A 16,965-nucleotide genomic window follows, 5' to 3' on the forward strand; every position below is an offset into this window, starting at 1 on the left:
AGGCTACAGCCACCAGAAACATTTTATATCAGTTTTGCAGTTTCTATGAATACAGGTGGTGCCTCTCAAGTTCTTGTATTGTTGTGCTTTTGTTAAGTATTCACTATTTTATTATGTTTGTGCAAAAGATACCAATCAAATTAGTCACTGAAGATATTGTCATTTGATTTTTCTTTCGTAAATGATTCCAATATAATTTTGTTTAGACTGTTCAATGTATCTCTTTAAACTTGCATTAAGCTATGTAATAATGTTGTGAGATCCTTAAAATATTGATAGTAAATATTGTTTGATGTTGTAATGACTTATTTCATCTAAAAGGGATGTATTTTGAAATTTCCTTGAACAATTACTGAAAATACATTTTTAACAACCATAAGTATTAGATGTAATGGAACTATTTGAGGCATGAAATATTTATTAAATGATTCAATGAGAGATTCAGTCGATATAGAAGGCACTGCTCATAAATTGATCCAATAGCTCATGAAATAAGGAATGTGAGTGACGGTTACCTTTTTCCTTGGTTGGAGTAACTGGCTTCTCTTTAACTGGCACTAAAGTGGAAAGACAAAACTCATACAGATTATTGCCAATAATGAGGATCCAACCAAGGAAGGAGTAGCAAGACAAAAAATAATGAGCAGCTGTGACTATCATCGAAAGAAGATCGCATAGTATATTAATTAATGGGCATGGCTGTTATGTAGTCACCAAGGAGTTTGTGAAAAAAACGTTATATATGGTAGCTTTCACCAGCAGGTGGCGTGTCTTACCTCTGCACACACATCACACACAACTGACCAATTCTTACTACTCCCAAAAAGATCAGCCAGTACTTGCCTGCTTACATAAAGACCATGACTTTTCAGCATGCAGAGTGAAACATGGAAATTATGAATTTATTTGGTTTACAACACATTCTTTGTTATCCTCCACCATTGGGTACTATGCCAGATGACCTTTACTGTTTATTTGATGAAATCCTCCTGGCACAATCCATTGCTCTTCCTGTGGTGCAATTACTGTGACACAGTATATGCAAGACATGTGCTACCTGAAATATCAGCCAGACTGAAATGTGTGCATTTGTATGTCAGGTGATTGGTCCATTTTGTCAGAGAGCAGGGAAATTCATTATTTTTGGAATCTCAGCTGGCCGACAATGAGACTTCAAAGGCTGCTCTTTTGCATGTCTCTGAGTGCTATTGATGGCATGTTTGGTGATACAAGGCTTCACAGAGGACCAAACATTTCAGCTTTCTGAACAGGAAAGGCCTTCAATCCCTGATTATATGAAAAATTGCAGCAGATCCTATACGCCACTGCACCTTCATCTTTTAAAATTTAGCCTTTTTTGCTTAGAAACATATACTAAAGTTTATTGTGGATAAACCCTTACTTACTTGTTTTTACTGTTGGTGATGTGGAAGTAGCTTTTAACTTGGAAGCTAGATTTGGTTCTAGAGAAGAGAAACAAAACAGATCTTTTAGCTCCAATTGTTGATGATAATTTACAACAATTTTATTTGATCTGCAAATTTGGGCCCAATATAAAAAAACATTATTTTTCCAAAGTAATCAAGTTATAAATCCTGGTCAGGAATGCTGACACAAGTAGTATATGTTATGTTTCTTTTATAACAATAGAGAAACTTGGGTTCTTTGTAAAACAACTAGATTTATTTACTAACCAACCAGCATTAAAAACAGAACACACACATGCAGAACTGATGGGAGGGCATCCATCTTTAATCTGCTAAACTGCATCAAGATTCCCCAGATGCTACTCACTCCATCTCTGACTCCTCCTGGAGGTAGCACTCTTACTACAGTATATATTTTGATTAAAATTGAGCATTCAATTCCCATAAAATGTTCATCCCAAAAATGAGTCATGTTGCATTTTAACTGGATGTATGGATCACAAGAAACCCATGCCGTAACTTTTCTATGAAGAAATTCAAATGCATATCACATATGCCATATGAGCCATAAGAAAAGTGGAAAATTGATCAACAATGTAGGGCATGTAATGTTTTGTGACTTTAGATTGAGCACTTCCATGCTCAGTATTTTGCACTCCATGTTCCTGCCATTGTGATTGGTATGCAGAAGTGCATCAATCGATGTGCATTTTTGTACCATTTCTACAATATTAGATACACGAGTAAGAAACAATTGAATCATGAACAGAAAAGCAGACCTTGACAAATGCAAATAGGCCTACATAGAATATTAAAATCACAGAAATAGTTATTTCCCAAATTAACCCCATCACGTGATTTAAAAAAAAAATCTTTTAATATTCTCGCCCACAGAGCCCCATTGGCATTCGTGGATGGAGAATTCCAAAAAAATCTGAAGAAGAAATTTCTTGCCATTTCTTTCCTAATAGGCTGACTCCTTATTTTGTTACCATGAACTCTAATTCTAAACTTATTAGCAAATGGAGGTATTATCTCTGCATTTATTATGCAGCAACTTTGAGGAGGTATTTCAGTATATCACTTATTCTTTTAACTGAAAGCAAGTAGAGTTTGCTTTATCTCTCCTATGACAAATCTTGCATCATGAGAATCAATCTTGTGAACTTTTACTGCACTCTCTACTGCAAGTGTATTTTTCCTTGGGTGGGGAAACCAACTTGTAAGTAATATTCTTGAATATAATCATAGGAGCAAAGCATTCCTATTGTACTCAAATCATTTTGCTAAAAAGGCCATCAAACTAATTGCTTTGCTGTACCTGCATGTTAATTTTGTGAATAATGTAAAAGAACAGCTGGGTAACTCTAAAACACCAACATCTCCCAAACTCTCACCTCTAGTAAAATGCTTTGCCTTTTTATTTTCATCTATCAGTAGGATGCTCACATTTTTTCTCTTTGTGTTCCATTTGCAGTGTTATTGACTATGCACCTAACCTGCCTCAAAGCCTACAAAGTAGTTTTGTTCCATCAAGAAACTTGAAAATATTATACTCAATCCCCGAATTCAAAAGTTCAGAATTACTGAGGCTCCCATACTGATCCCTGCACCATACCCTCCATTCTTAAATAATAGTATCGACAATCTACAGGAACAATTCATGAATCTATGGATCTTTGGAAGAGAATAACAAGAGTATCCACTCTTTCATAAGCCACCTTATTCAAAACTCTTGGCTGTCAATCATTACTCACTAATCTCACCATACTATTTTTTTTTAACTTGATACTTATTTCCTTCAGTTCCCCATTCTAACTAGACCCCTTGATTCTCTCTTTTCAGCAAAGCTATGTTCATCATCTTCTGTGAAGACGAACTGAAAATCAGAATTAATTGCAGAAATTTTTTTTTAAAAATCCCAACAATAAGAGGTAACATTTAAATGGTGAAATACTAAGGTACAGTGGGATCTGGGATTTCACAAGTAAATGATTTGCAAAAGATTAATACGCAAGTACAATTTGAAAAGCTGGCAAAATGTTATTTATTGTAAGGATATCTTAGTGAATGGAGATCAGGTCTGATGAATTTGATAGTTTTTTGATGAGGGCAGGACAGTGGATTTTGTATATATCAACTTTAGAAGGGACTTTCAGAAGGTCTTGGCAGGTTAGCCTGGTAGGTAAGATCACTTGGGAACCAAGAGGAGTTTACCCATTGGATTCAATGTTGGCTTAGTGGAAAGAGTCAGAGTTGTGGAGGGATGTTTCTCTGATTTTAAGCTTGTGGTCAATTGTGTGGGGCGGAGGTCGGTACTGAGGTCACTGTTGTTCATTTAAGTTAAATGAGTACATTTAGTGGAAAGTAGTGGCAAATAGAATTTAACTGACTAGAATATGGTGTTGCTCTTTAGTAAGTCAAACCAGGGTAAAAATTGCATGGTGAATGTTAGTTCCCTGGAGAGTGCTATAGAATAGACAGACTGAGGGGAACAATTGTTTAATTCTCAGAAAGTAGCGACTCAATGGACAAGTTGATGAATACAGCATTTGGTTTGTTTTCCTTTACTGAGTGACTTCATGTTTACCACATCATTCAAAGAGATAAAGGCCAATCTTTTACTTAGTGCTGCTTTCCTTTTTTCAACTCTATATCCTTTAATTAAATGTCTATTGATTTGATATTTTAATATACTCAATGACTGAGTTTCTATTGCTCTCTTTAGAAGTGGATTCAAAAGATTTATCCTCCTCTGAGTGAATAGACTTCTCTGTTCTGAATAGTAAATGCTTAATTTAGAAATTGTTACTCCTCGACTCACCAGTTGGTAAAAATTTCATCTCCACACATATCTTGACAAACACAGGAACAAATGCAATAAAAACAATGCTGGAGAAACTCAGAAGTTCAGTGTATTTTATGTAGCTTGGATAGATAACCAACATTTTGGGCTTAAGCCATTCATTAAAATATGAAAAAATGTCAGCAGGCACCTGAACAAAATGGTAAGGGGGAGGGGGAGGGGTATAGTTCCAAACAAACAAGATAAAAGGTGGATAAGGAAGGGATGGAACACCAGCAAGGGAGGAGAGATGGCTCTGTGAATGGAGAGGGAAGGGGTGGAGAACTAGAGGAAAGGGAAGGGAGGGAGTAAGCTAGCAGAAACCAAAGATGTCAATTTTAATGCAATCCATTTGGAGAGTGCCCAACTGGAAAATCAAGTGTTGCTCCTTCAATTTGGTCAGACAGACCAAGACTATGGGCAGACATGTCAGCATGGGTGTGGAATTGAAATGGTTGGCCACTGAGAGATCTCTGTCACTTATGTGGTCAGAGCAACAGTGCTCAGCGAAGCAATCTCCCAGACTGAGCCCAGTGTCTCTGATGTAGTGAAGGCCACAAAGGGAGCATCAGATGGAGTAGAATACTCCCGTGGATACATTAGTGAAGTACTGCTTGACTTGAGAGGACTGTTTGGGACTCACTCCCATGCTGTTTGACCAGGTGAGTTTCTCCATTGTTGTGTTTATACTTTAACCATGGTGTCTGCAGATTTGTGTTTGACTACTAAATCCAATAGTTTATTACAAATTCTTTAATAAATGGAAATTGTATTTCAGTCAACCAAATCATTGCACCCCAGGAAGAACCAATTCTCAAGTTGTGCATTTATTTTATTAGAAATGGTATTCTCCAAGCATCACTCCCTTGATTGATAAGGATAATTTTTGACTCTTTTCAATATTTTGCAAAAAGTTATTTATAAATAGCAAAATAATTTCTGTGAAGAATTCAAATTATGTAAATTGCAGATGAAGCTGAGGAAATGTCAGGAAAGAGTACAAACAAAATTGGAATTTAGCACTGAACATCATTGATCATAAATATTTGCTAGTCGTGCCTTTTGTACCAATTTGACACATTACATTTAAAAGGGAGATTAATTATCTTTTGTTTTGGTCCAGTTAGTTCCATTTCTTTTTAATTGAATGTCTAAATTTTGAGGCATTCATGACATCTGGACACAAACATAAATCACTGTCAGGAACACCATTGCATTTTTCAATTAAAATTCTATCAACATGATATTCAGGTGAAGAAAAATAATTTCAATTCAAAATTAATTCTAGTTATTGAGGTAGAGTACTTGCTTTTCTCCTCTTTATGCTTGATTGCAGTAACAACCTTCTTTACTGTAAGAATAAAGTGTTACATTGACTTCATTATTATAATATATAACATTTTATTTTTATATGTTAAATGTTAACAAAAATACAATAATTTATGTTAGATTGCAGGTGGACCGTCAATTCTTTGCATATTTATCTGCATGTGAAGTTTCATATATAGACAGGTATATTGCCATAATGAAGAATTAAAAGGCCGTTCAGTAAATGAGTACAAATTGACACAATAGCAAGATTTTAATAAAAGATGATACTAATGAGTTGTAGCATGCTGGATGCGAGCGAGTGAACAAACTGGAGACACAGACTGGGTTGCAGCAGGAATGTTTATTTAAACTTTGTGTGCTTGATTTTCAGCTGTGGAGCCAGACTGTGCATACACTCTGCTGCTTGCTTCACGCTGACACAAGCGTGCATGCCAACTTCTGTTGTGGAGCAGAAGATATTGGAATGCATTGCCATCTCTGCCGCGACTGCCCTGACAAGTGGGGCTGGTTCGTCGCAGTAGATTTGTGTTGCCACATAACATCACCTCCGGCCACCAGAACTAACACTGGTGGTGACGTGACATGTGGGAGGCCTGCCTCTGCATGGTGGCTACTGCACTGAGACCGGCTACGTCAGGTCCAGATGTGCTAGCTTCAGGTGGTCCACCGTGAAGATCTCTTCCCTGTCGCCGACCTGCAAAGTGAATGTCGAGGTGGTGTGATGGAGCACTTTGTAAGGTCCCTTGTAGGGATGCTGGAGAGGAGCTCTGTTGCTGTCCCTGCGCACAAACACAAAATCACAAGATATTAAATCTGTAGTTAAGTGAGTTGGAGGGTTGCCATGTCTGGACAGGCCTGGGGGGGCCAGGGTCACCAGTTTCTGATGGAAGCACTGCAGGTTCACACAGAGGTCCTGGGGTTGTTGAGGACAGGGGAAAGAACTGACCGGTCATTGACTAAAAAAGCAGTTCAACAGTGGAGGCCCAAAGGCCTTCTTTGAGGGCCATGTGAATGCCCAGGAGGACTCGGGGAAACTCGTCCACCCAGTTGGGGCTCTCAGGGTGTAACATCAGGTAAGCCTTGAGGTGGCAGTGGAACTGCTAAACCTGACCATTAGATAGGGGGTGGTATGCAGTGGTGTGGTGTAGGTCAGTGCCCAGGAGTTTGGCAAGGTCTGACCACAGGGATGACATGAATTGGGCTCCACAGTCCGTAGTGATGTGCAATGGAACGATGAAATGGGCAATCCAGGAGGAGAAGAATGCTCTGGAGCAGGAATCTGTGGCTGTGTTGGGAAGGGGAACTACCTTGGGCCATCTGATGTGCCTGACCACCATTGTGAGGAGGTATCGCTGCCCCCTAGAGACTGGGAAGGGCTCAACGACATCCAGATGGACATGTGGGGAAATGACACCTAGTGGGTTTGAACTCCTGAACTGGCAGCTGGGTGTGCGTCTGGACTTTTGCCAGTTGGTAATTAGGGTGTGCGTATGCCCACACAATGACCCATTTGTGTAGGGCATGCCAGATGAACCTGGTGGAGATCACATGGACTGTGGTGCAGATGGAGGGGTGAGACAAAACATATATCACCATTTCGCTGGGACCACTGGCTGAGGGATATCAGTGGAGATGTTGCAGTGGAAGGGGAAGGTCCACCAGCTGGAGGCCAGTCAGTGCTGTGTGGAAACATGCTGTATCCAGGCCAACTCATGGTAATTTACATCCTGCGATAAAGGGCAGATGGATGGCCTGAAGAGGGCGTCCGTGACAAAATTGTCTTTGCCCAAGAGGTGGCGTACGTCGGCTGTAAATTCAGAGATGTACAACAGGTTTCGCTTCTGACGGGCCAACCAGGGGTTGGATACTTTGGTGAGGGCGAAAGTCAGCAGTTTGTGGTCAGTGAGGACCGTGATGTTTCTGCCCTAGAGGAAGTAGCAGAAATGGTGAATGGCCAGGTACAGAGCTAGCAGTTCCCTGTCGAAGGTGCTGTACTTGCCCTCAGGTGGGTGCAAATGGTGACCATAAAAGGCAAGTGGCTTCCATGTATGGTCAATGAACTGCTGGAGGACTGCTCCTATCACTGTTTATGCATCGACCATAAGGACGGTTGAGGCCTCCATGTGTGTGTGTACAAGCATGGCTGAGCTGATGAGGGCATCTTTTGTCTTCTCTAATGCCGCCATAGCATTGGTGGTCTAAAGGAGTTCTTTTGTGGAGACGGAGATGAGGTTGAAGAGGGGTTAGATAATAGCAACCACCTAGGGAATAAACCTGTTGTAGAAATTGACCATTTCTACAAATTACTGCAGGCCTTTAAGTGTAGTAGGCTGTGGAAACTGTCAAATGGCCTCTACTTTGTCCGGGAAGGGCACTGCACCATCCTTGGTTATACAGTGGCCCAGGAAATCTATCTGTTGACAGCCGAATTCGCATTCGGCCAGATTGATGGTGAGGCTGAACTGGCATAGGCGCGAAAAGAATTGGTGGAGGTGTGCAACGTATTCCTCAGCCATAGTGTTTGCCACAAAGATGTCATCCAGGTAAATGAAGAGGAAGGTCATGTCATGCCCTACAGCATCCATTAGCCACTGGAACATTTGGGCAGTGTTTTTAAGTCCAAAGGGCATATGTAGAATTTCAAAAAGGCCAAAAGGGGTGATAATCACTGTTTTTTGTATGTCATCTGGGTGCACCGGTATTTGGTGGTAGCCCCGATGAGGTCAACATTGCAGAAAATGCAGGCGCCACTGAGGTTGGCCTGTATGTGTGGGACTCTATGTGTGGGATTGGATACTGGTCAGGAATGGAGGCATCATTTAATCTCCTAGTTGCTGTAGGGTCTCCAGCTGCCATTGGCCTTCAGTACCATGGATAATGGTGAGGACCATGGGCTGCCTGACCTGCAGACAATGCCCAACTCTTCCATGTGAGCAAACCCCCCCTCCCCACTTGGCGGGGGCTTGAGCTTGTTGGGTGCCAGCCGGCGACCCCGAGAGTGAATGGGCAGACCCGTGGTTGAAATGTGTTTCTACATTCCATGGGGTGACTAAGTAGTTGAAAACTGTTGGCACCGGATGGCTGGAAACTCAGCAAGGAGGTGTGAGTTGCGTTTTGTAGCCGTCTCCACCATGGTGAGGTGAGTGGCCTGTTTGTTTGATGTTCTGAGGGGATGGTTTGAAATGTCTCCGCGTAGACCAGGCATCTGCCCTGTAGGTCAACAAGGAGGGAGTGCGCCAGGAGAAAGTCTGCTCCCAGCAGGGGCTTGTCGACTGCGGCCAAAGTGAAATGCCAGTGGAAATCTGTATCACCAAAATGCAAGGGAATGCATTTGCACCCAAACGAGACAGCAGAGTTGGCTGCATGAAGGGTGGGGCCACGCAGTCTCATGCACGTCTCAAGGGGAATGGGCTGAATGATGCTTATCTCGGCTCCTGTGTTGATGAGGAACCTGCAGCCCGAGATATTGTCCCACACATGGGGTAGGCTGTTCCTTTGACCAGCCACCACAGCCCTAATGGCAAATGGTTCGCTCTTTTCTCTGAAACGAGCAGAGTTGACAGCATTTTCGAGCCTCTTCCCCCCCCTCCCCCATCAGCGTTGGTGATGAAAGTACAGTTGCTACTCCATGGGGTTCTGAGTCTGACGTGAGGGGTGCCTCTCTGCCAGCGGGCTCTGTTTGCGGGACGGTTGTGTGGCAGTTTGTTTAGTCAGTGAAGGGCCTCTGCATATTCATGTTTCGTGCAGTAGAGGACATCAGCCCTGGCTACTACATTCTGAGGGTCAATCAAATCGGCATCAGCGAGCAGGGAGCGAATGTCCTCGGTCATTTTCTCCAGGAAGGACTGTTCAAACATAAGGCAGGGCTTGTGTCCTTCCACCAGTGCGAACATCTCATCCATCAAGGTAGACGGCATGTGGTCCCCTAAACCGTCAAGACGCAAGAGCCTAGCTGCCCTGTCGTGGTGTAAGAGACCTTAAGTGGTTAAGAGGATTTTTTTAAGGCTAGATATTTATCCTCCTCTGGTGGTGCTTGAATGAGGTCGTCGATGTGGTCAGTGGTTTCTTGGTCGAGGGAACTGACAACATACCAAGGAGATTTGCTTGATCTTGAACTGGGCCTCCGCTTGGCCAAACCAAGTGAGGGGCTGGTTAGTCCAGAACATGGATAGCTTGAGCGCTATGTCACCGACTGCTGCAGGATCCATGTAGTAAGAGTCTTCAGAATGTGGAGACTCAACGGGTCACCAAATGTAGTGTGCTGAATGCAAGTGAGTGAACAGACTGGAGACAGACTGTGAGCTCTGAGGTTGCAGTAGGAATGTTTATTTAAACTTTGCGCGCTTGCTTTTCAGCTGTGCAGCTGGACCGCGCATACGTTCTGCTGCTTGCATCACGCTGACACAAGCATGCACACCAATTTCCGTTATGAAGTGGAAGAGATGGGAACACGTCGCCATCTCTGCTGCAACTGCCCCGCCGACTGTGTGCAACAAGCGGGGCCGGTTCGTTGCGGCAGATTTGTGCATCGTCTCTGAATGATAATAAATGATTGCAACTGTCAGTCTGGTTTTAAAACCTAGTATTATCAAAACAAAATCAACCTGCAAATAATTTTAACACTCAAAATGTGTAAATAATATTTTTATAACTTTATAAACTTTTATAATATTCTCATTGTAGTAGGAGGAAGAAAATTGTCACTTATTTTGTTCTTCAGATGAAATTGTACATTATCAATTCATGCAATAATTGATCATACATTTACTATTGCAGAGTCAAGTCATTATTGAACAGCTATGTCAACAGTGTGTAAACTCAAAATATTTTCCAACATGTAAGCAAAAGTTATCATTTGACATTACATTCAAGAAGCTATTCAAATGGAATATTATCAATTAAAATTACAAATTTATTTCTGAATTTTGACTATTTTAAGTTCAGCTGTTAGATGGATCGGCTTTATCAGATTCCTGTTTGCAGCCCCTCTTTTTGAGAAGAAGTGGAAAGTGAAGGATTTAAACTTTCATGACAAGGGAGTCAGGAAATGAAGAATAATGAAATTTGCAAAGATATCACACCTCATTTTCTTGGCAGGAACTAGGAATTTACTGCAGAAGAGGTTTACTGCAATGTGTCCAAGGGATTAGACACTTCAGATAAGTAGATAGAATGGACAAAATGGGGTTGTTCTCTTTGGAGTACAGAGGGGATACGTTTAGTTATTGAAAATCATGAAGAATCTGGACAGAGAGGACTTGTATCCTGTAATGGGTGGATGAAGAACCAAAAGACATGGAAAGGAAAATTTAATAATGTGAAATTGTTATGAACAATTATTACCACATTCAGGGTGTTATTCTGGAAAGGATTGTCATGTGACCACTTATTAGCAGTCACAGGGATAATTTGTAAAGAGCCTTGCTTCACACTTCAGAAAAACCATCGTTGTCACCTTTATTTATCATTTATACCATGCTCACACAGTAGACGAGATAGTATTTCTCCAGGACCACGGAGCATATTTACATAAATACAAGTTAGAATAGAATTTAAACACATTGAAATATTAAATATCAAGCCAGATCATTTCAAATGATTAGCCTATGTTCTGGCTATAATTTCTTGAGCAGGTCTACAGAACAAATGATTTTATTTTTGATAAAGAGGTGTCTGGGAAGGAAACTGTGTACAGTATAGTTCCAGAATACATTTCCAAACCAATTAGTGTTGCAGGTTATGACTAGTGCAGTGACTTGTATCCAATTTGCATTATATTTCTAGATCATCCTAAATCCCTTCACACATACTTGCTCTTCCATCAATCCATCCATTAATTCCCAATTGCCTTTGTTAAGTAAGCTAGGTAAAGGCAGAAAAGATTTGGCCACAAATCATTCAGTTAATCTCCCTGAAACTTATTTACTCCTATAGATGTCCAAAAAATGTTGAAGTGAATGCAAAAGGAAGAAACAGACACCTGTTAAGTATTAAAATCAATTATGTCCTGACATTTCTATCATGCTCTAATATGGACTCCAGTTTTATTGTGAAACTCCTTCAAAGCTGTGGTACCCTTCATAATTATAGAAGGAACAATCTTGAGTGAAATTTGGCAGGTGCCATGAAACCTATAATTAACATATCAGTCTGAGTTGGAATTAGCTGTGGTGGCAGCTATATTTGCTTGACATCTTTCTTTGCAAAAGATGTAAGGCTCTATAAAGCGGGCCATGGCATATCTCTGCCTTAATACCAATTTATCCCTTAGCCAATTTTTGTACTATTAGCATATATTGCAGAGCAATATTTTCCCATCTGTGCCTTCCCTAAATCATTTAAAACAAGCACTTTCCCAGTTCTGACAAGGAGTCTTCAGCCTGAACTGTTAACTCCATTTCTTTTTCCACCAATGTAGCCTGATCAACTTAGAGTTTCCTGCTCTTAGTTTTTTTATTTCAAAAATTTCCTTCAATTTTTTGATTTTTTTTTTTTTAAATCCATGTTCATTTTCTTGGTACTGACAATAAGGTGTATTCATTACTGCCTGAGCATAGACCAATTTGAATTTTACAATAATGCTTTACATGTTTCACTGATATCTAGAAGTTTGTCATATCATAATCCCCTCATCTACACTTGCCGAGGCCTGGAGCAAATGACACCCTTGCATAGAATGATAAAGCAGAGGACAGGCCCTTTGGCCCTTCTAGTTTGTGCTGAACTACTATTCTGACTTATCTCATTGACTTGCACACATCCTATATCCCTCCATACCCCTCCCCCTATCCATGCAACAGTCCAAATTTTTTTTGTTAAAATTAAGCCCACATTCACAGCTTCAGATGGCAGCTCGTTTCATACACCCACCACTCCCCCTAATGTTCCCCCTAAACTTATCTCCTTTCACCCTTAGCCAATGTCCTCTGGTTTGTATCTCACCTAACCTCAGTGGAAAAAGCCTACTTGTATTTACTCAACACCCATATAACCTCTATTTGATCTCCTTTCATTCTTCTAAATTCCAGGGAATAAAATTCTAACTTTTTAAATTGTTCACTCTAACTGTTATTCAAGTCCCAGAAACATCATAGTAGATCTTCTCTGTACTCTTTCAATTTTATTGGTTTCTTTCGGGTAGTTAGGTGACCGAAACTGCACAAGATACTCCAAATTTTGCCTCACCAATGTCTTGTACAACTTTACCATAAAATCCCAACTCAATATTTGGATTTATGAAGGCCAATGTTCAGTAGGCTCTATTTCTGACCCTATCAACCTGTGATGCCACTTTCATCTATGTTTCCTGATCTCTCTGTTCAACCGCCCTCCTCAGTGCCCTATAGTTTACTATGCAAGTCCTATTTTTAAATATATCTGCCAGGGCTCCTACAATTTCTGTATGACCCTCCATAAGATCTGTGGGAATACCTTGTCAGGTCTTGGGGATTTATCCACCTTGTTTTATTTTAAAACAGCAAACACCTCCTCCTCGTTAATCTGTATAGGTTCCACGGCCTTGCTACTTGTTTGACCACTTCCCTAGAACTCACCAGAAGCAAAAAAAACATAATATCATCTTCATCTTTTCTGGCTCCATACATAGTCAACCACTCTGATCTTGAAGAGGACCAATTTTGTCTCTTTCTATCCTTGTGCTCTTAATAAACCTCTAGAATCCCTTAGGATTTTTCTTGACTTTTTCCACAAAAGCAACCTGTGTGTTCTTTTATACTTCCTGATTTCCCTTTTATTTAGTTCCTTCATTTTTATACTCTTCAATAACCTCATTTGCTCCTTGTTGCCTATACTTGTTATTCACCTCTCTCTTCTTAACTGGATTCCCAATATCCCACAAAAACCAAGACTCCTTATACCTGTTAACTTTTTTAAATCCTTACAGAAACAAACGATCTCTGTACTCTCAAAATTTCATCTTTGAAGGCCTTCCACTTACTGAAGACATCCTTGCCAGAAAACAATCTAGCCCAATTCTCACTTTCTAGATCCTTTATTTCCTCAAAATTGGCCTTTCTCCAATTTAATATCTTAGTCCAAGGAGCAGACCTATGCTTCTCCATAATTAACTTAAGATGAATGGCATTATGATCACTGGACTCAAATATGTTCCCCTACACATACTTCTGTCACTTGTCCTGTCTCATTCCCTAATAGGATATGTAGTATTGCATTCTCTAAATGGTACCACAATAAATTGATTAAGAAAACATTCCTGAACACATTTGACAAACTCTAATCCATCCCGCCCTTTTACAGTATTGAAATCCCAATCATTATGTGGAACATTAAAATCACCTACTATCGCAGTTTTCTGTTGCCTGCAGCTGTCTTCTATCTCCCTCCAGATTTCCTCCTCCAATTCTTGCTGACTATTATGCATCTATAATACAGCCCCATGAGGGTAGTCACAGCTTTCCCATTCCTCAGCTCCATATAGCCTTGGTAGACGAGCCTTCTGATCTGTCCTGTCAGAACACAGCTGTGATATTTTCCCTGATGAGTAATGGCACTCTTCCCCATTTCATGCCTCCTGCTCTATCGCATCTGAAATAATGGAATCCCAAAACAATGAGCTGCCAGTCCTGCCCTTCTTGCAACCAAGTTACACTAATGGCCACAATGTCATAATTCCATTCATTTGTCTGCCTTTTCCACTGTACTCCTTGCATTGAAAAAGATGCACCTGAAAGCATTTCCTCCATGTACAACCCTTTGATTTATGTCCCTACATGCAGTCTTAATATCATCTTGTCCTCCGCCACTCCACTATCTGCTCTGGCACTCTGGATCCCATAGTTCTGGCATTTGACGCACGCAAGTTAGTGAATTTTTTCATAAATATACTTGTCAGAAATCCAGCTCAATGCTACAAACTTTGGCCCTCTTGAGATTCCAGTTGTGGAATCCTATACAAATGCTGCCTCTATTATGGAGTTTACCCTATTTAACAAGGGCTCTTTTCAAAGAAACAATCTTTTCCACCAGTTGCTCAGAGATTACCTGGCCTCTAATGATTTTTCCCACATCCCTCATGTAAACACTCAAAATGACCCATTTACTTGTATTTACATTGTAGCACCCATAACTAATCTACATGATCAACTCTGCTCTTCAAATCTCCCTTTCTCTCAATTGTGAACTTAATGTGAAGGGTATAATTTGGTCAGTGCTTATTGTGCAGCTGATGTTTATTTCATGCACAAAAGTATCAGAAGCCTGGTTTTCATTCCATGGGAGAACACCTACACATACTGAAATTCAAACACCAGAAAGGATATGGACCTGGCATGGGTCAGTTTAAATTTGAGAAGAAAACATTCAAAAATGTGACATACTTCTAAAAGATTCTCAGTGAGAACATCTCTTTGTCATGTCAAGGATTGAGCTGATTAAAACCTTATTGTTGGATGTTGTTGGGTGCCCGTAACAGTTACCTAGAGTGTCTGAGTTTGAAATTTTACTGATGGTGGCAAGAAAGGATTTATATCTGAGATGTATGCTTTATTACAGAATAAAATGCTTAAGATGAATGTTTATAAATCTAGATTAAAATGGGAAAAAGATTTGTCTGTGTCTATTTCTCAGGATGATTGGATGAATTTATGTGAGGACAGTATGACAAAAATTGTAAATGTAATGTATCGATTGGTTCATAATTTTCTTTATCAATTATATTTAACCCTGGAGAAATTGAGGAAATATAATTTTATTTCTTTGGATTGATGTTTTAGATGTCATAAGGAAGTTGGTTCCTTTTACATTCTACTTGGCTATGTGAGATGGTGAAGCTTTTTTGGAATAGATTTAAGGAAATTTTAGAAGCTATTTTTAAATTGAAAATCCTGTTTGATCCTTTAGTATCTGGGTTGTATTAAGAAATTGAGATTGGAGTTAAAATTAAATAAATTTAAAATTGCTTTTTTAAGATTGGCTTTAGCTGTGACTTGAAAATGTTTGGCAATTACCTTGAAAAATGAGATTAATCTGAGTATTCAGCGATGGCATTTGGAAATGAAATCCTGCATTCCGTTGGAAAAGACAACATATAATTTATGTAATAATTATTCCTTTTCTTTTAAACTTGGAGCCCGTATTTGGAATATATGGGGCTGAATTATTAATTTTCCCTCCACACATTGATGGTGTTGCTCCGAACCATGGCAAATAATTGATTGATTGTTATGTGATCTCCTCTTCTTTCTTTGGGGATAGTTTAGTGTGGGATGGGGAGGAGTGGGTGGGTTTGTGGTTTTTTATTTACATAAAAAATGTAATGTATGTATTTTTTTAAAATTGTATCCATGTATGCTTAATCATGATTTAATAAATTAAATTATCAAAAAAAAAGGATTGAGCTGATTTTCATAAATTGAACTTCAAAGCTTCATGCAGCACAAATATCAGAAGTGTCATTTTTGGCCTAAGTGTGTGAATGTTTCATAAGCTTTTTAAGATCTTTTGAGTTTTTTTAACAATACACTTCATACTTTAACTGACTAAAATAATAAAATAAAAGATCCCCATGCTGGGGATGTCTTATCTTTTAACACTTTTGAAGTAACTAATGCTACCAGTTGGCTTGTGTCCTGACTGGCTTCTTCTGAATTGTTTTCCCTGCAAGTATACAGAGCCGTTGTCATACCCACACTCATGTTCGGCTCCGAATCATGGGTCCTCTACCGGCATCACCTACGGCTCCTAGAACGCTTCCACCAGCGTTGTCTCCGCTCCATCCTCAAGATTCATTGGAGCGCTTTCATCCCTAACGTCGAAGTACTCGAGATGGCAGAGGCCGACAGCATCGAGTCCACGCTGCTGAAGATCCAGCTGCGCTGGGTGGGTCACGTCTCCAGAATGGAGGACCATCGCCTCCCCAACATCGTGTTCTATGGCGAGCTCTCCACTGGCCACCGTGACAGAGGTGCACCAAAGAAAAGGTACAAGGACTGCCTAAAGAAATCTCTTGGTGTCTGCCCCATTGACCACCGCCAGTGGGCTGATCTCGCCTCAAACCGTGCATCTTGGCGCCTCACAGTTCGGTGGGCAGCAACCTCCTTTGAAGAAGACCGCAGAGCCCACCTCACTGACAAAAGACAAAGGAGGAAAAACTCAACACCCAACCCCAACCAACCAATTTTCCCCTGCAACCGTGTCTGCCTGTCCCGCATCGGACTTGTCAGCCACCAACGAGCCTGCAGCTGACGTGGACATTTACCCCCTCCATAAATCTTCGTCCGCGAAGCCAAGCCAAAGAAGAAGAAAGAGAAGATTATAAACAATGCATTTCTATTTCAGGAAGAGATTTCTGAGAAATAAGTAAATCATGAGTTAGACAAAGGA

At 40.3% G+C, this 16,965-nt stretch overlaps 1 protein-coding gene across 3 annotated transcripts in view; it reads right to left on the reverse strand.

Annotated features, from left to right (window-relative positions):
- The window catches only part of trdn (triadin), a 512,395-nt gene that overhangs the window by 260,470 nt on the left and 234,960 nt on the right, over positions 1-16,965 (reverse strand). For all 3 annotated transcript variants that reach the window (XM_069886892.1, XM_069886891.1, XM_069886893.1), the window contains 3 exons: positions 5,582-5,623; positions 1,407-1,463; positions 516-557 (listed from right to left, as the gene is read on the reverse strand). In XM_069886892.1, coding sequence (XP_069742993.1) covers positions 516-557; positions 1,407-1,463; positions 5,582-5,623 — 141 coding nt within the window. The remainder of the gene's footprint in view (positions 1-515; positions 558-1,406; positions 1,464-5,581; positions 5,624-16,965) is intronic.

The sequence above is a fragment of the Narcine bancroftii genome, chromosome 6, assembly GCF_036971445.1.
Source record: "Narcine bancroftii isolate sNarBan1 chromosome 6, sNarBan1.hap1, whole genome shotgun sequence".
Classification (NCBI taxonomy): Eukaryota; Metazoa; Chordata; class Chondrichthyes; order Torpediniformes; family Narcinidae; genus Narcine; species Narcine bancroftii.